Source organism: Pempheris klunzingeri, chromosome 4, assembly GCF_042242105.1.
Source record: "Pempheris klunzingeri isolate RE-2024b chromosome 4, fPemKlu1.hap1, whole genome shotgun sequence".
NCBI classification, from domain to species: Eukaryota; Metazoa; Chordata; class Actinopteri; order Acropomatiformes; family Pempheridae; genus Pempheris; species Pempheris klunzingeri.
The window spans coordinates 11,739,785-11,762,759 of NC_092015.1; the positions used below are offsets into that span (position 1 = coordinate 11,739,785).

The 22,975-nt window shown below is 43.2% G+C and overlaps 2 protein-coding genes across 2 annotated transcripts in view; one reads left to right on the forward strand and one right to left on the reverse strand.

The window, feature by feature from the left end:
* map3k10 (mitogen-activated protein kinase kinase kinase 10) overlaps positions 1-22,975 on the reverse strand; it is a 176,900-nt gene that overhangs the window by 117,959 nt on the left and 35,966 nt on the right. The window lies entirely within an intron of this gene.
* ttc9b (tetratricopeptide repeat domain 9B) lies at positions 2,565-21,752 on the forward strand. Its single transcript, XM_070829874.1, has 3 exons — positions 2,565-3,024; positions 20,678-20,860; positions 21,658-21,752. The coding sequence occupies exons 1-3, from the start codon at positions 2,565-2,567 to the stop codon at positions 21,750-21,752; spliced, it is 738 nt and encodes a 245-aa protein (XP_070685975.1).

Sequence of the window (22,975 nt, forward strand, 5' to 3'; positions counted from 1 at the left end):
AAGTTTAGAACACAGAAGAGCAGTCGGACTGAAAGCTGGCGATGTTACCCTTACATCTCAAAATTACCTCCTCTGTCAAGTTTGAAAGTGGAAAATGTTGACGAAAGGCTTCTTAACTTCAGTAAGTGAACAAACCTTTGGAAAGGTTATAAACACAACGACCTCTCTGAACACTTGAATTTAAAAAAAGCACCACACCTCCACCTCCTCCTCCTCCTCCTCTTCTCCTGCACACACCTCACACCTCTGAACTGAAGACACCCATGTCAACTTTTCTACCATAGTACTGAACATTTTCTAAAACCATGTACTTGAAGGCCGGATCAGTAGAATAGTGTTTATTTTGAAATGCAATGTATAGATTTGTTAGACTTGATTCCACTCAGCACAGATCCGGCTCTGCTGCATATTTTTCTATGTGGGCATTCTTGTATCATGTATCCGTGTAAAGAAACTCAGAGATGCCATCGGACCTGGTGTCAGGGGGCCACAGTGCTGTAGGTCTCGGTAGGTAGTTCACCGTCACCCAGAATGGGTCGTTAACACCCGTATTTTAGCCTTCAAGACTTCACACCAGAACTTTGTTACACTGTAAATATTTGAAAAATTTGAAACCACGTTAAGGATTTTTATTGTTTTAAAGAAGAAAAACACACCCTGAAACGGTCATGATTTTTTAAAAGATATTGAGAGAGAAAAAAAGTTCTGAATTTGGAGAAAATGTGCTTGGAAAAGAATTAAAAGAGAAAAAGGCTCCACACATGTTTGCTGTTCTTATTTTTCTCTATCTACTGCTGCACGTCATTGTCATCACCACAAACAGTTCTTTGCAACTTTTTCCAAGTATCGGCATGACAGCAAAGTCAATATTTATATTACCCTGGGAGTGTTTAGCTGATCATTTATCAATAAACGCGTTTAACTCCCACTTCTCTCACAATGAGGGACACTGCTGCATAATCTTGGCTGAACTGCCGGAGGTATGTTAATGATGGTTGATCAGAGGACGCCTCTTTACTCCCCACAGCTGCAGCCGGGAACGCACGCTCAGCATCCAGATCTTAATTATATTTCCAGGAAAATTATTTTGAAGACATTTACACATATTTAGTTCATCTCTTTGTTACACGACAGTAACTTTTATCTGTCGGGAGGTACTGTATGTATAGAAATGCAATGATTATCATTTTTTTTAATAGTTATGGTTGATGTAAAGAGTGATTAAGCCCAACACAAGTTCCCCACAGGGACAATTAAGTATTTCAGAGAATGTTTCAAGCAGTAGAAAACTAAGACAAAACCCTCCTGCTTAATGGCACTTGGCAGACATTTGGCAGTGCCACCTCCACACATGCAGGTGCCAGTGGTTTGGTGCTGCTTTTAAGTGATGCACACACTGGGCACAGTTCTCACCACTAGTCAGGGCAGCACTGAGATAATGAGCTAATATGCTGTGGAGGTGAAGCTGCAGATGTTTACATGACTCACTAGGAGGATAGCCTCCTCCTCCTGGACTGAGGTGATCTCTGGCGAGGCTTTCCTCTGCTTATGAATCACAGGAGTCACTCCTCACAGATGCAAGGTTGCTTATTAATCCCGCAAAGATCAAACAATTTTGCAGAGAGTGGATGTCTCATCTGTGCAGAGATGGGGTGTGCTGCAGGTTAGCCACACATCACATCAAAGTGTAATTGACTCTGTGTCCCCTTGAGGTCGCTCTCTCCTTCCTCCTCCTCCTCCTCTCCTGGTCCCTGCAGACTCCTGCTGGCCGTCTCCTTCTCCTTGAAAACCTTATCAGCTGAAGTCATCAGGTCCTCCGCTTTGGCCATAATCTCATGTTTATAGATAGTTTTACATCACTGAAGCTGAATCAGCCTGCATCAGCCTGTTTTCTTTTCTCTGACACATGGCCACTGCCAAACAATGGGAGTGACGTAATCTGCAATATTTTATAAGGCTTTTAATGACTCATTTAATTTTGTAAATATGAGACCATGGCTGTGAATGGTGTAAATAGGGCGCAGCTATTGCCTGACAGTACAGTAAATATGCAAATAAGACATCATTTATGGTAATATGTGAGTGTTATTTTATAATTCACACCCTTGTTTTGACAGTTCACCAAAGTGAGGAGTCGTTTTCACAAATAAAGGATGATGTCAGGCGCGTTTCTGCACGTTTTCTTTCTGGTTTTTGTCATGTAAAATCTGGACTGCAGCAACGCCTCACGACTTCTTCTTTTTCTTTTTTTTTCTCCCACAATGCTGTGCGGGTAGGGGTTGGCGTGTGTGCGCTGTTTGTGGTGCTGAAGCTGCGCGTGCCTCGGAGGTCGCTGCCATAGAAATCCACCCGAGCATCCTTCCGCGAGACGACCGGAGTCATTGGGGAGAGCATTATGTTCCCGTCAGTCTTCTTTCTCTCTGTATGATAGAAAACATCCTTTAATCAGGCTCTTGTTGGAGCTCAAGCTTCAAACGCTTTCTTGCCCCCCCTCCCCTCGGCTCGTCGTCTCTCCGGTGCCGCCGCCTGCTCCGCCGTCTCTGCCGCTCCATCCCGCATCCTTTATGCACAGCACGCTGCTCCGGTCCTCCCCGACAAAACACACCTTCGTGTCCGAGCACCATGGCCCGCTCCAGCCGCTTTCACTGAGAGACATGGAAGCCAAACAGCACCCGATAAAGAGCCTCAAAAGCTACCCGGAGACCGGCGGCCGGAGCCTGGCAGCGGCCGCCGGAGACGGAGGCGGCGGGTGTCGAGCCGGCTCGGCTGAAATGGAGATGGAGGCGAAGATCCAGAAAGCCATCGACTTCAAGGCGGAGGGTCACCGCTGCTACAAGGAGAAGAAATTTCGGGAGGCGATCGGCAAGTACCACCGGGCGCTGCTGCAGCTCAAAGGGGTGCATGTTGTCGACGGGACGACGGGATCCGAGGTCAACCTGCTGAACCAAGCCGCGGCCAAGCTGACCGAGGAGCAGCGGAGAGCCGTGGAGAGCACCGAGATCGAGTGCTACGACAGCCTGACAGGTGAGAAGCACCAACACGGCCCCTCCAGCCAACCCTCAGCCCCCCTGTAGCCCTGAAGCACCGCTGACACCATTGTTCGCTCCGGTTCATCGGGTTTACACAGGCTGGTGATTCTGTAGGTGCTGGGTTTCTCCTGTGCGGGACTAGATCATAGTGTGACTACCTGTGCATGGTGCTGCTTTAATGGAGAACATGGAGGGGGGGATGCACACACAGTCTGACCAAATTAGTGCTTTATTTAATCCAGTGTCACAATAAATGACCACATCCCATCATTGCTGTGCCAACTTCAGGCTCTCACACAGCCCGTGTGCCATTTCTTTCCAGCACATTCCTGCACCATTCACTAAAATGGGACAATAAATAAATGAAGTAACAAGGCAGAGAGCATCATGTTTACAAGTTTTCATCATGTATGTATGAGACAAGTCTCACAAGGGAGTGTGAGGTGAGAAGATGCCCCCAGAGCTAATGATGGTGATGTTAGGCTGTGGCTCTTTGCAGTGACTTACAACAGGTTTAACACACAAGATTAGCTCATTACTGTTCAGTCGCTGTAGTATTTGAGATTACTACAGTCAGTCGTTCACTCAGTGCTGATGTACTATAACAGACCTATTCAGAGTTCAAACTTGTCCGACCAACAGTATTCACTTTAAAATGATACAAAACAGAGAAAAGCCGCAAATCCTCACACTGGAGAAGCTGGAGTTAAGAAATGTTTGGCATTTTTGCTTGAAAAAGGACTAATCGCTTATCAAAATAGTTGCAGATTAATTCTCTGTCGACTGATCTATTAGTCACCTAATTGTTCCAGCTCTATTTTAAACTCAACATACATTTTTTGTGAACAATATACTGAACTGTCTGCAGTCAGAATGAATTTAGGCAACAAATGAAACATTTAATTATAGTCCATAAAGAAATAATCTTACAAAAGTCAGTGTTATCAGCTGTACAATCTTCAACACACTGATGACGTCAGACCAAATAAATATGATAATACTTCTGATAAAATATTCCAAACTCAAGGTTCATGTTTGCGGCTTTTGACCGTCATATCCTTCCATACTGCCAAAAGCTCCGGAGAAAGGCCAGTAAGTGAACATTGAGTTTAGAGTATTTTCATCACAGATTCGTGTTCACAAGAATGAGAGCCATTGATAAGAGGTCTTCTGGTTATCATGATATTATTTTCCATATTTCACCTTAGCATAAAATGTTAATGAGCTTGAAGAGCATCAATCAATCAGTCGTCTATCAGTCATTCTTCATCAATGCAGAGCGAGTGGTGGTTATGGGAAGTCAAGCTGGATTTTCAGTATTTCAGACAGGAGGAAATAGAAATATGTCCTCTAATGTTAGTTAGTAGTGTTAATTTGGGTAACAAAATACTTTATTATGATTTACTGGATCAAGAAATACCCACAGTGTGGTTACAGTGACATCAGAAAAGTGAAATCATGAATATATTTCTGATTATGACTTCAATAATTATGACTACAATATGTGCTCAGTGTGCAGCGTGAGCAGCAGATGTGGATCAATGCTGACATCCAGGAGGAGAGGATAATAGCACTGCAGCAGTTATATCACATCACTACCTATGTGGACGGTGTGATTTTGGGTCATGAGTGAGTGTGGCATGATGTTGTGTCTGGTCGCCATCCCAGGCACTGCCCAGTCAGCCTGCCACGATGCATTGAAGGTCGCCTCGTTCTGCGCAGCGTTCAGGGCCTGTCTGGAGCCTGTAGGGAGGCCACTGTGGCGTGAAGGAAAGATGGGGGAGGGAAGGAAGAAGAGGAGGGAGGTAGGGTGGGTGGAATAAGGAGGGAAAAATTGGAATTGGAGGAAGGAAGGAGCAGTAGACATTATGGAAAAAAAGAAAAGGAGAGAAAGGAAGTCGGCTAGAGTGGTGTAACAGGAAAAACTGGTCTGGAGATAAATAGTAGAGAGCAGTGGTACAGAGAGGGGAGTAGAGGGGGAGGAAGGGACTGCTAGCACGCGACAGGGGGCCATATTTACCATGGCAACCATCACTGGGCCTTTTCCCTGTTGTTGTATTAATACAGCTCATACCCTCCCCTCACTGCCGCTTCAAACAGGAGCGAGTGCACATGCGCGCACACACACACACACACACACACACACTTGAGCCTTGACTGTGTTTACACGGACTCTAATAATGTATGTGCTTTACTATGAGTAACATGTTGGCTTATCAAACCATGTTCCTGCTGATATTCACAGCCATTTTAATGACTGACTTCAATGATGTGAACCTCCTTAAGGCTCACTATCTATCTTCTTGTCACGTTGTGGTTTTTTCATGCGGTTTTCTTTATTCCAAATCGCCACATGAGCACACGAGTCAGCAAATCTCACAAGAAGACCAAAACCAGCTCCCCTCTCCTACCTGTCTCACAAACCTGCTGACTGGTTTCTACTGAAGACGTAAAAACTGCTCCGATACGTATCGTTTCACAATAGAAGAGTAATTCACTAAAACAGCCGGGCTCTGTGGATTTTAGTGAACACAGCTTAAACATGAGAAAATGGTGCATTTATTAGGGACTATTTTAATTTGTGGATTAATACACAGTTAGTCTGTTGTAAAGAAGGCCTTTGTGTTAAATGGCTTTTGTACAAAAAGATAAAACAGTCTTTAGAAACACAGGCAATACTTGCTTGATACACCCAAGTGCAAATAGCATCTGCCTATATTTAATGTGAGATAATGTTGTGATGAGCTCCCACAGAATATCTAGCACGCACTTAATTGAACTCTTCGTCTTCTTCTTTCTGACACCTCTGACTGTCCTCAGGGATGTCAGAAAATGTTAGAGGTAAGTGGTAGTTTCATATTTAAGGTTACTATCAGGGTGTCATGGTCCATGTCAGCCTCAGTCTGAGATTAAGAGTAAAACAAAATGGAAGTTAATTTAAGTCGTGTCGTCTTTTTTAAGAACAGAGTGAACGAACTCTCACACTGACTGAAATTAGTGACTCATCGGGTGCAAACTGTAATAATCCGGCTGCAGGTCTCACTTGTGCTGCTCCTCCTGGTTACCCAGAGTTCTGCTGGTCACTGTGGTTATGAGTGAGGATTTGATTGGTCGGCTGTCTTTGGCTCTGACGCATGATAGGAGAGCAACAAGCTGCGCCAGTCACACACGTGAGAGTGAAAGTATGTCAGTGTTTGTGTGTGAGGGGATGTGTGGGGTGTTCATGCACATGTGTGTGTGTGTGTGTGTTTGTCAGCATTCGCAGGCTTGAGGAACAGCAGCTGGGGAATGTTTTTTATGTGTGTGTGTGTGTGTGTGTGTGTGTGTGAAGGGAGTTGCTTTCAGCGCTGCCCGTCCTGCCGTTCTTTCCGTACCCGTTGCTGACATTGCTGATTTTGTTTAAGTGTATTGGTGTGCATTTGCGAGCTGATGTGTGTTTGTGTTTTGTCATCTTCTTGACTTTGTTGTGATGAGGGGAAGCTTTTCCCTCAACGCATCGGTGGAAAGTAACTAAGTACATTTACTAAAGTACTCGACTACAATTTTGAGATACCTTTCTTGAGTATTTCCATTTTTTCCATGTTTTATTCTTCTACTCCACTACATGTCATAGAAAAATATTTACCTATGTATTACATTTATTTAATTTACTATTATGTATTATTACTTATTACATTCATACCTTTATATCTTACTTTACATATTAAAAGTTCACCTCTATAACAAATGAAATGAGAATGAGAATAGTATATAAATCGGTTAAACCACAACAGCAAACTACTACTCACATATTTATACTAATCCAGTAATATCATGTATAATAATAATAATAATAATAGTACTCACAGTGGCCATTAAACCTTAACACATTAGTCTTTGTCTGATCAATCAGGTACTATTTGATATAAGTATTTTTTTAATATAAAAAGACAACTAAACTGAATATGTTCAGGTGTTGGACTGTTGTTTGGACTATTTTAAAGATGCCACGTTAGGCTTAAGAAGTTTCTGATGGGCAGATAATGGAAATAATTGTTACTTGCAGCCTTAGTTTTAGTACTTAACTTATTTCCATTGTGCAAATACTTGTGAATTTTACCGTAAGTAACATTTTTAGTGCAGGACTTTTACTTGTGCTATTTCTACAGTGCAGTTTTGCTACTTTTACTTCCTCCATCACTTCTGTCTCATGTCAATCACAGCAACTTTTTAAAATGTTGATGAGTGAGAAGTTTTCACAGAGTGCTCAGTGACCAGCTCAGCACATTGATATAAAACACAAGATGGGAAGACGTTTGTGGAGAGAAAATAATATAAAAAGCAGGATAGGAGAAGAGCAAAGAGAGACTAAATAGTAATGCAGGACAGAACGAGATGATTATTAAATGAGATACTGGGAACAGAGACAGTATGAGTCTTTAACATTACATAGGAGAGTCGATGAGGTTTATGAGAGGAGAACCAGCGGTAATGTTGCCTGATTCTGTCAAACAGAAAGACGATGGATGATGAATGTCCCATTTGCTGGCCTTGTTAAGGAGACACCCGGGTCTGTGTGTCCCTGTAGGCCTGTATCTAAATGGGTTACACCACCACCGCCGTCTGTGTCTGTCGCAGTTCACAGTGGTGCAACATGTTGGCCAGAGGCAGACCGCCTGCCTGCCTGCCTGCCTCAGCCGTCCATCCACCCACCACAAACACACTTGGAGGCACATACAGAAATAACAGATGTGACTGCAGTGTGTTTGCTCTTTTTCCTGATATCGATCACGAAGACACAGAGTTAACATAAACAGCACCAGGACAGACTTGTACCAACCAGTTTAGAAGCTATGATAAGTTTGAATCGCTTCTAATGTACGTGCGCAGAGAATAAAAGAGGGAGCAGGATTTTGCACCCCAACTTTTCATTACCTCAGCTCGCTCTGATCTCTTCCTGAAATCTCCCTTTGTTCCTCCTGACTGGCTCAATTTGTGAATGAGTCATAAGTCACAGCTTTACTTAGAAGCGAATGCAGCAGGAAGGGAAGATGAGGGGAAATTGTTTGTTTCATAACACAAGCCACCTTTTTTATCCAACTGCTGCGGTTCACGGTGGCTGTGCGTGCCATGATGATGAGCCAGCAATTTCCACCCACTTGTCACATTTAAAGAAGATTGTTAAAGGAATGAAAATAAAAACACAGTAACACAAGCCTGCGTTTCAAACTAAGAAAACATGGTTTTCAAATTTTACACCTTTTACAACGCCGTTTTCCCACTGGTTTCTGTTGAGATTCACAGGGCTGTTATAGTTTATAACACACATCTCATGACGCCTCAGCTGTTTATCTACAATAAACTCCACATTCAGTCATAATTTCCTGTTCACAAGGAAATAAAATGTGATAAATGTGGCCCCACAAGCACACAATGACAGTCTGTCGTATTTTCACTAAAAACAATACAATGAGAGCGCTGAGAGGAATCAATTAAACAGTAAAGTTGATGACTGTAAGACCAAAACAATGAAATGATAAACAGTTAAATCCCCCTCAGAGCTGAGTCGAACTACAGCTCCAGGTGATGATTATAAATGGTTTGTTACTATGAACAACCATTCGTTACATTTCCACACTACCAGGTGGAAATGTGTGTCCCAACATGCGTCCTGCACTCAGAGCCTCGGGGGCTTTTTCCACTGAGGCCATCAATGAACTTTTGAACCATGACATGCAATTACAGACCTTACACTAAAGATTTAATGAGCCTGTTGGCGGCAGCAACATCTGTTCCCCGCTGGACCACAAAATAAAAGCACTGCCTTTGTCATCAATCATAAGACATAAAGCTGTAACGCCACCGCGGCACTTCCTCAACAGCACCAGAAGACTCGTCCCATCACAGACTCTAAGCCCAGTCATGCTTCAGATGGGGGCTACTGGGGCTGTATCAGTGATGCGTAGCACCACAGACGGGTTGATTTCACCAGTTCAGTGGAACCCGCTGCTAGTTAATAGTCAAGGCTTGCTTACAAAAGCAGAACAGAACAGAAAGCTCCTCCTTTTCATCTCCTGCCAGCTCCATCAGCAGGGGACATGGTGGAGTGCATGAGATAAAGGAGTTACGAAGGGGAGAAGAAATATAAGATTGAGGAGATAAGGCTAGGAGGAGAAGGCAGGGTTGTATAAGCAGTTGGCAGAGCGAAAGGACTTGCCTGGTGCTTTGGAGAGAAGAAATCCACCATGCAATGTGCTTGTGGGAGGAAGAGGAGGGAAAGAGATGCCATGCAAGGGTTAGATGGGAGTGGGGGGAGGTTTGGTTGGTGTTTTTTTTCTCCCTCTGTGCGTGTACGTCTGCCATTGGTGGGGTGGCCGGAGCAGGACGAGAGCCGTGGGAGTGTGGTGTGCCAGGGTTGCAGATGGCATGGCATTGCTGTCAGGGGTACGACGGACACTCCCTCTACTGTACCACTCACACTGTACTGTTCTCTCTGTACCAAACCTCCGAATTACTCCTCAGCTGAGAGACAGAGAGAGAGAGATATGTAGGTTGGGGGAAGGGGTGAGTTAGTAGAAAAGATGCAGTGGCTGAAATGGGGGAGGGAGTAAAACCAAGGGAGCGGGAGAAACTGGACAGAACTCTTATATATGATGGGATTATACGACAGAGAAGGGAAGATACGGCTGTAAAAGAGAGTGACAAGGAGGGAAGGAGAGGAGGAGAACGCTCTTCTCTACGACCTCTAAATAGCGAAGGGAGGGCTTTAAGTGCTGCAGTTGTATGTTTTATTTTTTTCATAGTGAGAAGGTGGACGCTGAGAAATCCAATCCAGGCCAAACTGATTTATATCAGAGCCCTGACAGGCCCAGATGATTCCTGTCACAAGAGTAAATAAGATTCAGTCATCTGTCAGGAAGAAAAGGAAGGAGAGTGGACAACAGAGGGAGAGACTGGGAGGGCCAGAAGAGGAGGACACGAAGGCAACAAGCACATATTAGTATTATTATTCATTTTGTCACATCTATTTATAACCGAAGCTCTGTTAAGTGTTCACAAAGTTGGCACAGTTGGATGCTTCCATAAAACCAGTACAAGAGAAATCAGACCAGTGATCCCACCAGAGCACATAGTTAACAATGTGAACATTATAATGAGCTTATTGTAATGATGCTAACAGGAGTAATATTCACCATGTTCTCTATCTTAGTTTAGTGTGTCAGCATGCTAGCATTTGCTAATTAGCACTAAACCCAGAGAACAGCTGAGGCTGCTGCCAGTGTCATACGTCTTGCAGTATTGTACAAAATTACATCGTAACCTGATAACGATGCTCCATTAAAACTTAAGGGATCATCAAAGTTATTATACCTCATCCAGAGGGGTATAATGTCTGTTACCGAACTTCATGGAAATCCAGACTTTAGTTGCTGAGATGTTTCTCTAAAAAGATGGTGACACCAGAGGAAAAGTCAGGTGATCACCAAAGTCATTAGGATTGATCTTCTGGGCACCGTGGATATCTGCACCAAATTAAACAGTCTATAAGGCACATTTAATGTGGTTAGAGTCTCTGATGTGCCAGAAATGATCAGTATGGGGTCTGATTGCACTACAGTGTGTAACACTAAATAATACCCTCCCAGTTTACCAGTTGGAACCGGAAATTGGAGATTTTTGCATTAAAGAACTTTCTGCAGAATTACATTTATCACATTGTGCTGACAGCTCAGTGATTTATTATAATGCTTTTGTTGCTTCCACGCGTTTGTGTATCTTTGTGAAATGTGTTGTGTGTGTGTGGCATGTATGAGTGTGTTTTAGATTTGTGGTTGCTTTTTTGATGTGGACTTGACAGTTGTGTGAAGTAATGAATAAATTGAAATTGTCTGTCAAAGCTATTTTTAGTCCGTAGTTGAAAGTCACGGCATCAGCCGAGAGGAAACTGAAACAGATGCCCTTTTCTGACACCGTCAGGCAGAGAGGGAGAGAGGGAGGAGAGGAGGGAGTAAGTCAGATAGACAAATGCAGAATATTCATTCCCTGTAAGCCACCAGTAATGAGAATTTGCTATTTGTGCATATTTAACTCCCTGTGCTCCAGTGGACAGTGCAGAATAAACCAATTGGCTGTTTATATTTAGCCTCTGAGCTCCACGCTGATAAAAAGCCATGTTGGACACTATCTAAGCTTTCTGTACCCTGTCTGCTCCGGCCTGATGCGGAATGCTTCATTACATGCACGGCCAGTTGAAATGAAATTTACAGGTTGTGTTGATCCTGTTTTGCTGATCCTGGATGATCCTCAGTGGAGCGGGTTGACCAACACTTTCACACATCAGTGCTGTCATTTTTTATTTAGAAAGATAAATTATAAAGCAAATTCTTTGAGTTACAACGCAAAAATTTAAAGCTGCTATAATCAATAATTTCATATTACCAGTGGATTGCATGTAATGATGAACCCACAGATAATTATCAACCAACTGCAGTTCTCCTCAGCTCTAAGGTGCTCTAAAGCCCATTAGTGAAGATTTCATCCAAATGTAGAGCAAATTTTAATCGAATTTCCAGAAAGCTTAGAAAAGAACGTGCTAATTCTCCGATGCCACAAACAAGAAGATGCCACAATCAAAATAGTATCAGCTAAACCTCAAAGAGTAAAAAAAACACATGGAAAACATGATTGGAAGAATTCATGTATGTTTGTTTCATATATAATCACAGGAACAAGTGGATTTAATGTTTTGGTTTTACGGCCAGCAGCTTTATTGCTGTGGTTCACTCTCAATGTTCTGATCAGTGTAGTTTTAGTTTTTACTTTTTGTTTTTTTGTGTTCTGTTTTCAAAAGCTCTAAAAATCCCACCATCTTCAGCCTCAAACAGCTGACAGACAAAGGTAGTGTGTAGCTGGTGATGAAGACCAAAAACAGACTCTAAATTAATCTTAATGTTGCTCTGATGTATAAATATGTAACTTTTTGCCAACAGGTTTACAATATAATAATAATATAGTCTCTTTTCTTCTTACAGCCTGTTTCCACTGCCCCCAAGAGGCAAAAGAAATCACATTTAAAGTCACTTATAGGTCTTAATGCGGTCTGTGTGCTTTTTCTTTGATATTTCTCTGCTTGTTCCTGGACGCTACAGATTGTTGAGTGTTTGCTCTGAGCCATAATCTTTACCACTGGACGGTCTTCACACTGAGGGACCTGACTGCTTTCTAAACACAACAGGCTGCCAAAACGCAGCTGTATGAGTTTTAGAATCTGAGAAAGCTCATGCTTTAGCCATTAATTTACTTACTTCAGGTACTTAGTGGAAAAGCTTTACTACGTCCAGATTATGGCTGACTTCATGAAATCCAGAGCCAAACCATTTGGCAGTTTTCTCTGTTGACCTTTCCAAACACTCTCTCATCTATCTTGTAACCATTATCATGCACAGAGCACGTTTATTAAAGCTACTATACATAGTTTACCCAAACAAACCTGGTAAAATACAGGAAGTGGATTAATATTAGCAAACGCAGCCTTAATTTTACTCTACATGTTTGACTTGAACGTGTGTGGTCGATGGTTGATAGAAGCAATGTGTTTGACAACAGCCAAAGATCTGCTCAGCTCAAGGCAAGAGTCTGCCCAGTGTCCACAGACGACATCACCAATCAGATAATGGCCCAGCAAAGGACCGCAACAAAATTAGGTCTCTGTCAGGGAGTTCAACTACAGATATGACCTCAATAAAAGTGTCTATTATGCTTTATTAAACTGCACTTCTCTACTACTTGAATGTCTGTTTTTACTCATGAGAGTAAAAATAATATAGAAGGTTGTGGATCCTCCTTTGGCTCTCAGACACTTAAAGACATAAAATAGATACACTAGCTGTAATTATTTAAATAAAATCATAACTACATGAACCGCTTTCTTTTAAAGGCCTCAAGAAACCCCTCAAAGATCAGCCCTGACTACCACGAGCTTGCAGTACGTCTTAAGTTCTGGAAACTGCGATGTGCAATGGAGAGCATTAAATAATTTCATCTTTGTTGAAGTCGGAGGCAAGATAGCTTCCTCACTTGTATAAATATTTAAGTAGATGAGCATTAATCCTGAGTCAGCGACTATTTTAGGAGAGCGGTACAATGCAGGAGGTGCAAATTGACAGAGTGAGGTGGAAGATGACGTGTGGCGAAGCATGGGTTTGAGGATAAGGATGTGTGGTTAAGATATATTAAATGGACAACTGAAGGATGGGGGTCGGCTAAAAGTCTCCTTCTCTATGGACTAATATGTGCTCCAATCGGACCAGACAATAACGGTGAGAGAGGTGGACTAGCTGATCCTGTTTTAAAAGCCCCCTTCTGCTCTCTGCGGGGATCTAACAGAATAATCTGGCTACTTTATTTCCTTTCACTCCCAGGATCAATGTTGCACTGTGGGTAATCCATGCAAATAAGTTTGATGTACCAGCAGTTTCCAAGCATGACAGACGGTGTTGGTGTTACGGGGGAATCAACATGCCAGGGGATTTGGGAGGGGGGCACGACAAATGCTGTGAGGTTAGCATTACACATGTAAGGATACATGACATGTTGACATGTAGCAGTTTAATTGGCTAAGTGGGAGAAATGAGAAGTTTCTGATTCCCATTGAGAAATATTGTAATCATGGTCCCATCTTCTGCTCATTTTAAAGTTCATGCTTGTGTTTGAAGGTCCTACTAGCACAGGTTTACATCCTTTAATGCTGAAAAAAAACCATTATTTCTATTTAATTATTTCTCTTGCATCAGACGTGGCTGCTGCAGCTGTTTTCAGCCTCTTTCTGAACGCTTCCGTTTTAGAGGAACAGAAACAATCTGCTCCTTTGCTTTTGCCTTCGACATTTTCGAAAAAGAGAGAGTATGGTCTTTTCTCATAGTTTGGCTGTCACACCGGGGACACATATTTATGTTGAAAAGACTTTAAAGAGTGCATTTTGCATAATATGGGACCTTTAATGCAATGACTTAAATGCACCATAAGCTAAGCTAATCGGCTGCTGGCTGTAATGTTATATTGAACAGATGTGGTATTGATCCTCTCATCTGACCCTTGACACGCAAATAAGAATATTTCCCAAAATGTGAAACTGTTCCTTTAAGTCACGCAGTATTCAGGGTATCAGCAAACTACACAAATGTTCTCTTCTCAGCTCTGAACATTTCCGTCTATCCCAGAGGATCCTGTGGAGGCCTTTGAGACGCACACATTCAAACAAGAGCGACGAGACAGAGTAATTATGAGGGCTTTTGACACCATATGGAGCTGCATTGGTCTTCTGCCACAGTGACACACAATCAAAGGGATCATCTGCACCACTTGTTTCAAGTGAAGTGTTACTTGATGAGAAGATGAGCTTATATGAAATTTGTGTAATAATAAATCACAGCAGTCATTATGTATATTTCCTCTGAGGGAAAGTGTCTACTTTATGTTCCTTGTGTCGCATCCTGAGTGATATAAGAGATACTAAAACACTAATCTGCTGCATTATGGGAGTGACAGCTTCCCCTAAACAGCGCTGGGTAAAAATCCAGCAATGAAATGAGATGTTCAAGATAAGGAGCAGCACTGTCACAGAAATGGAGACGCAATAAGAGGAAAGAGAGAGAGAGAGATAAGAGAAGAGGAAAAGAAAGATAATATGCAGGCGGTGGCTGGTGAAGGTGGGGTAAATGCTGTGTCATGTCAGTGCAGACAGGTCCTTGTGACAAAGCGAGCCGGGAAGTGAAGCCCAGTCTCTCTCAGTAACAGAGAAAGGCAAAGCGCTTCGGGTGGAGCTATTCTTAGTGGGCCTGAGGAGACCGGCCACGCTGTCCGAGAGCTGACGTCAGCATGTTGGATGGGATTTTGCTCAGAGAGTTTATGTGTGAGGCAGTTTCATGATGATGACCATGCGCAGTTCATTTGTCCCCGTAAATAAATCTGCTGAAGGACGCTGGCATTTGTAAAGGAGAGACAGTGAAAGGTGAGAGGAAGGCAGGGCGGTCTTTGCTCGGAGGTGAACGGCGACACATTACCAGGAAAAAAGGGTGGAGGAGTGAAGGACAAGGGTCAGAGATGGAGGGATTTAGAAGCGCGTGTGTGTGTGTGTGTGTGCGAGCATCAGTTAGAGTGATGGGTCTCTCCATCTGCCACTATCTTCCCGCAGAACTAATTACAAGGTGATGGACAGCAGACTAATCACCGAGGCCACGAGTGCCTTTAAATTAGCCGGATCGTGGTGCCGTGGTGTCGGGCCTGGTGGGATGGAGGGGGGCAGGAGAGGTGGGAGGGGAGGGGGGAACGGAGGGAAGATGAGGTGATGTAAAGAAAGAGGAGGACGCCGAGTTAAAGTGGTGTATTGTAGGAGAGCATAGGTGGAGAAAAGCGCCTTCACACTCCCTCTGCTCGCTCTATCTGCTTCTTCTCCTTTGTTAATCTCCCTCCTCTTGTCCTCTGTACCTTTCATACACAAATTCTGTCATTACTTTCCCTCGGCTGTGTCTGGATTTTGTTTTGTCAGTGCTGTCTCTGTCTCTGTCTCTATCTCTGTCCTCCCTTGCCCCTGTCTCTCTTGTCTCGTTTTAGCTTTGCTGCCTTCTGTCTCTCTGTCTCTCTGTCTCTCTCTCTCTCTCTCTCTGTCTCTCTCTCTTTCAAATATCTCTCTCTTTTATTCCTCCCAGGCTTTTGGCACTCTGTCAGCCAAATGAAAGCGAGTCTCTGTGCAGGCTCTGTTTTTTCAGACATGATGCTTCAGGCAAACCAGTGGGGTTCCTGAGCATGTGTTAACCACTCCCACTCACCACACCTCTCATTTGACATTCAACGGAAACACACACACACACACACACACACACATTCACATGAAGACAGGCAGACGCTCGCACATTCACACACTCGCACTTGGCAGCTGCTTTGCACCTGTTGGCTTTTTTTCCTGAGGTTTAGATGTTCAAATACATTTTCAAATGCATTTTTCTGTTCCGTTTATTTCCTGTGTTTTGTCTATTTCTGCCTCTCCTTAAATCTGGCAGCGAGACAGCAGTTCTTTAGAAAGAGAAAGAGATTTTTACATTCGTGACACTGATGCTAAACGGGCGCACACACAGCCAGTGCCACAGCTCTGCTTCTGTCCCTCTCCTCACATCAAGTCCCTCATAAAGACAAATCTATCTTGTCTGCACCACTAATTTCCTTTTTGCAGTCACATCTCATTATTCCTCCTCTCTCATCTCAACATGTACCAATAAAAAGCTGTGGGAACACTGCATTTTTAATCAAAACAAAAATCAGCAAGCCACATCTGATATTCTCTTCAAGACAAATTGCCTTTCATAGAGAGATCAAAGTTCAGGGTTAGCTAAGCAGTCCAACAGCTGGCAGGGCGTCAGGATCTTGCCCATGGACACCTGAGGGGCAACAGTTATTTTCTCGATTTATCGCTGAAGCGTCTTGTCTAAAAAAAAAGTCAGAATAAGCGAAAGTGGCGATTATCATTCCCAGAACCAAAAGTGGCATCTTCAAATCACTTGTTTTATCTAAATATCAGTTGAGAGACATTGAATTTACTTTCATAGAAAAACAGCAAATCCTCACATTTGAGTAGCTACAACCAGAGGATGTTTAGGATTTTTGCTAAAAAAAATACTGAAATTATTCACTAATTAGCAAAATAATTGCATATTCATTGTCTGTTGATTGACTATTGATCAATGAACTCTTGTGACCATTTGTCAGCAGCTGCGTGTCCAAACATAAATATTGGACGATTCTGCGAAACCCTGGATCACATCGAAAGTGAACTTTTATAAGATTCTCATTTTCTACATTTTGTTTGCAAGGCAGTTACAGTATAGTATAGTATATAAGATATTGTGGTTAAAGCAAACAAATATGGTTAGCATTAGGCAACAAAAACGTGCTACGGAGCGCCTTGCTAGCCACATGGTTACAACGCTGGCTGCGTGCCAAGTGGCAGCAATGTGGCCAGTTCGATTCAAACTGTCCAGCCTCTGTTGCATTTCACACACCCCTCTCAGTCCCCAGTCATCGCTCTCAACTGTCCAATAAAACTGAAAATGTAAAAAAAAATTTTAAAGAATACATTTCCACTGGCCACCACATCCTTCATGTCACTACGTAAAGGGCACACCGCTTCTTCCACTGGAAGTTCAGAATCATCTAACAGGGACGTAATTCAAGTGTAATTCAACCTTTAATTTAGAAGTTAAAAAGTATAGCTCAGAGGAAAGTGTGAAAAAATAAGCTGTGTGGTTTTGTCCTCCTCTCTTATTTATCATTTCACCTCCTCTCTGATTTATCTTGTAATCCCTTGAGGGGTTTCCTCACCTCCAGGTTTTAATGAAAATACATGAACAGACCCACATTTCTTTGTCTCTCTGTGACTGGGACACCTTGGCTCCAGTGATACATATTACAGTTAGTTTTTATGGGGCCTCTGTCTGTCTGTGTCCCCGCCCAACCTGCTCTGATGATCCCGTCATTATCACAACCTTAATGCATCTCACCACACTCTACATTTCCTCTGGCATGCCATCCATCCGCCTAATGGGCCAGTAGGGTGCGGCCGGCTAGTCATCGTTCACGCCACTTTAGTGTGTGTGTTTGTGTGTATTTGTACAGTAACACTTCTTTTTAACCATCGTTTGCAACAAACAGTTCATTTAAAGGCATCTTTTTGTGCTATTTTGTCTGTGCGTGGTTGTGTCGACAGGTGATATCCAACCCTTGTTTACACCCACTTTCCCTCTGCACATGTGATTGGTGCATCTGCTGCACGCTCTGTGGGTGTGTGTGTGTGTGTGTATTATCTGGCCCGTGTATGTTTGTATGTGAGTGCCAGTGGACTTTCTAACTGCGTCAGCCATTAGGCCATTATGGACTGTAACTGAATCCTCTGAAAGCTCTGCTCACGTTCACTGCTGGAGGGCAATGATGGATGCGCATGTGGAGGGATGAGAGCAGACAAGTCATAGCTGGACGGTTGTAAAAACAAATAGAGGAGTGGAGCCCGTAGAGAGGTGTGTAGGAGAGGTAGAGGACATCTGAGGTGATTCCTACTGTACCGGGCTAAGCAGACTTATGATCACTGAAGACGGGAAACAGCTTTGACCTTGCTGCTCTGCTCTGAGCTGAGTCATGAGCTAAAAATAAGAGCACTGTGTGTGTGTGTGTGTGTGTGTGTATACATTCATCTAGTAACGGCTTTTATGCAAGAAAGGAAACAACCAAAAACAATACTGCTTAGTTAGTTAGTCTGCTGAAGTAACTACGTAGTTAAAAGATTGTGCAGAGAAGATCCAAATGTGTTATTTTAGTGTAAATAATCAAATTTATGATGGCTGAATTCCATTTTGCTGGCCCACTGTCACACCAAGTATATTTATATACACAGTAATATCTTGTTCAGTGGTTATTCATATTTCTGCATACATAATCAGAACAGTATCCAGGTTTCTGATGTTCTGCCTGCAGATATGTCTCCCTTCTGTTGATGATAGTGAACATAGTTTGGTTTCTGGCTATCTGAGCTCTGTTGTGTTTATTACTGTGCTGGATTTGGCTCAAAGTTAATGAAAAACAAGAGCAACAATACAGTCCATGATGATCAATATTGTTATTTAGCATTATATCTTTTGTTTTGCTGACTGACTGCAGTGTAATTTGAGTTGATGATGCACTTACAAACACTGTCAGAGATCAGATGTTTACAAGCTACAGAATGCTGGTTTCTATTAGAGCCCTCCAGGATCTGATGCTAAAATGTGCAACACAACACAAAACCTCAGTTCTCAAAGTCTGATATTAGTAACACCTGTGCTTTTCTTAATATGGCAAGTCAAAATGTCTGCTTTGAAGAGGACCAATGCCCAGGGAGGTTATACATCAAGAAATGAATCGTATCATGTTTTTATTAATCATTACTTTGACGAGAATCCCAAGAGTAGATAAATAGGCAGGTATAGACGTAAAGTTTACTTTAGATTTTATGAATGTAAGTGTGATCATAAGAAAGCGGCACTCCCACTGAACCATCCCTCCATTTTAATTGCATGTGATGGTGAAGTTCATGTTTACAGCTGTGAGGCTCAAGGCAGCAACTCACACACACACACTCACACACACACACACACACAAACATATAGCACACACAGTGTACTGCCTGCATCTGCCAGACACACGTGCACCTCCAGCCACTAAATACCAAAACACATTGATTGTTATTGAATTAGTCCGTCCCCTGATGTCCATGATGAATTATTTAGTGTTTTGCACTTGCGTTGTTGACGGGGAAGGCCAAACTTTCTACAGTGCATCTCTCAGGTTCAGGGGGAGACGACAGGTTTAGGACCACTAACTGCTTTTAGCACACTCCCCCTATATACTCCCACAGGTCTTGCCTCCTCTCCTCTACTTTACCTCCACGTATAAACCTCCTTTTCCTCCTCCTGTTGCAACCATGCCCCTCATCCCTGCCTCTCCCCTCTCTGTCTCTCACTCCTGACTCACCCTGCCTCCCAGCTAATGGTGCCTGACTCATGTTATTCACAGAGCTGTCTGTGTGTCAAGGGCAGATGCAAGAGGGAGGATGGAGGGAGGGTTAAAAGGGATCCAAATCAGGGTGTGATGGGGGTACTGCAGAAAATGTTACAGTGGAAGTACAAGGAAGGATGAAGGAAAATGTTCTGCTCTCATGTCATCAAATAGATAAAGACAGAGGCAGAAAGCGAAGGAGTGACGGAACAGGACCGAAAGTGAAGCAAAACCTTGAGTGCTTGTGATCAACAGAGGAATAGTGTTTGAGTGATCAGATATCTGATCCATCAGCAGGCATTTAAAAGCTTTAGTGGACTAAAAGCTGTGTGTGTGTGTGTGTGTGTCTTTACTAATGAAGTTATCCTGACCTTAGCTGATCTCAGAGCTGCTGAGAAGAGTTTTACTGTAACATACGTCTATAGGATTGATGCCCGCAATGAAATACAATGTTTTTTTAACCAGTAGTGCCACTAGGCTCAGGTTTAGAACTCATAGCTTCAGTTCTTTACTCTGTACCACTCACATCTTATCCCAAAGGACTTCAGAGATATCTGTCGCTCACTGGATCTCTGCATCTAGACCTTCTTTTCTTCATCTCTCCCGCTGCCCTCGCTACTTGCAGCACATCTGCTAAGTCAGGGGAATAAGACTTAAGCATCTTCGCAGTATTTAATCCGTCATTCTCAGGCTGAATTTTCTCCCATTCTTCTATTTTGCATGTTGAGCTAAACAGCCGCATGTAGAGACATTACCCTCCTGCCCCGGGGCTCAAACTGCTTGCATTTGCTTGCTTTTTGTGCCTTCTCCACACCGTGGGACATTAGCATTGGCTATTTATAGTCAGCTCACTGCCGTCCTGAGGAAGTACTGTGGAGGCTAAATTTCACTGTGGCTCTATTAAAAGGCGCAGAGTGAGATGTCAGCAAAATATCCCCGTCTTTGTTTTACAGTCATGGGACTTACTTATCACTTAAACTTCAGTAAATGAAACCTGAGGTGCTTGCATGGACAAAATCATTATTACAAGCAGTTTCTGAGCATTTTCAGCTTACTAACTACTAACTCGTTCCCTCTGTTCCTTCCTGCAGCGTGCCTGTTGCAGTCAGAGCTCGTAAACTATGAGAGAGTGAAGGAGTACTGTCTGAAGGTGCTGAGCCACCAGAGAGACCACTTCAAGGCCATGTACCGAGCCGGCATCGCCTTCTATCACCTGGGTGACTACGAATGTGCCCTACGCTACCTGCGTGACGCCAAGAACCGCGAACCCACAGGTGAGAATTAATGTGAACCATGTTTTTTCTGTAGATACCATTGAAGACGGTGAGGTCATGCCCTTTATACTCTTATTCATTGTCCAACATGGAGGAAATTGACTTTATGCAATTAAAAATGTACATAATGATGGATATTCTCCGGAGTTTTAGATTTCTGCCCCAGACTTTTATTCCTCACAGCACAGAGAAGGGTTTGAGGCTTTCATGTTGGGAAGTAATAGTGTAATACAGTTGACTGAATTAATATATGAAAAGTAAATATAAGTAAGCCCCGAGGTAAGCAAGTGCCGAGGGGTGTTGGGGTGTCTCTAAGATCTTGGCTACAGGCTTCTGTTCCTGTAAAAACCTTATTAATGTTTACATTTAGTCACATTTAAAAGACACTGAGACCTATTTGACCTAGAGACCAAGTTGTTTACATCCATGTTTGCTCTCTATCAGTCTTCGTCTTCCCTGCCTTTGCTGCATTTCTTCAACACGGAATAGCATGGCACCATTGGCAGTGCTTTGTACCCACGTTGCAGAAGTGGCAGCTACAACGGTGTAAAAGTAACGTATTATAATGCCTATCAGCGAGAAACCTGCTCCGCAAGAGTTTTTCATCTGTAGAGAATATAGAGTAGCACTATATTCACAGTTTTGCCTTATAGGTGTTTTGCTTTATTGTTCTGGCATGAAAGAAGCGTAAATTTAACAACAATAACTCATGACATTGCATTGATTGAAGTAAATATGTGACTCTTCTTTTTATTTCAACCTTTCTGCCTCACATCCTTGTCCTCTGCCCATCACAGACACCAACGTACTGCGGTACATCCAGCTGACAGAGATGAAGATGAGCAAGAGTGGACAGCGGGAACGAGAGAGCAGCAAAGAGACCCAGGGCTAACCCTCGATCCTTTCACCCTCCTGACCCGTCAGCCTTTGTCCCTACACCGACCCTCCCTCTCTCCACCTCCTCCCCTCCTCTATCGGCTCCTGACAACAGCACAGCCCGCAGACAGAAGAGACAGACCCAATCACCCGCCAGCGATGGATGAAAACGGGAGACATATCAAGTGCTGTCTGCAAACCCCGACCTCGTTTACCTTCTCTCCCCTCTTCTTCTCCCCCTTTCTCCCTCAGGTGCTGTGGTTCCTCTCCCTAGACGCAGACAGTCGAGCAAACATTAAAAAAAACAACAAAAAACAAGGAAAATGCTGTATTATACTCATATGAAACAGTCATTGTGGTGGAATGAAAAAGGAGCTTCAAAACATACATATGAATAATGGACATTTGCGTGATTTAGTAAATGTTTTAAAAACATAAAATGCATTTTGTTTCTGCTCTCTCGCTCTCTCTTTTTCTCTCTGCCTTCTTTCTCTTCGTCTTATTTGGAACTCTTGAGGAGAATATCGGAGGTTGGGAAGCTCGACCACACCAGGAGGAGGACAGGGGTGTGTTTGTTTGTGTGGAGGCAGATAGTGAGGGGTGTGTGTGACACATATCAAGACCATAGCCCGATTTGATTGTACATCCTGCCCCAACAGGGCTCACTCAGACCCCTTATCTAGACTATGGGACAGACTAGCACGAGAAATCTTTCATCAAGTAGAGAAAAATCCTGCCTCTGCGCTTAATCTGTCGCTCTTCTGTTTCTTTTCTTTCTTGGATGCCATGTATCTCAGTTTCTGGACTGTTTTTTTTTTCAATTCAAGGGCTAATTCAAGTGTTTGTAATCTGTTACTAGGGTTTTTGATTTGCTTTCGGTGTTCATCATACTCAGTAGTAAGTAATCGGTTGTTAATAGCATCTGTGTGCGCAGCAAACAGATAAAACTCTCCAGCGGTTCTTGCTGTTATCAGGTGTGCTATTGTGGAAACTGGTGTCTTGAAACTGTTGTCCGAAGCCCCTCCTGGGTCATGTGTCGTTGTTGATGTTGTTGAGACTGTCGAAGCCCCTCCCTCTTCCCCTCCCTTCCTCTGCCCCCCACCCTGTTCTCCCGTTAATGATGTCACAAGGGAAAATAGCCAATGGGATCGGAGCTCCATCAACCGCAGTTGGCTAGATGGAGATCCCCTCTAAAGTTTCACAGCGAGAAACACTTTGACATTTCTAAAACGGAGGTCC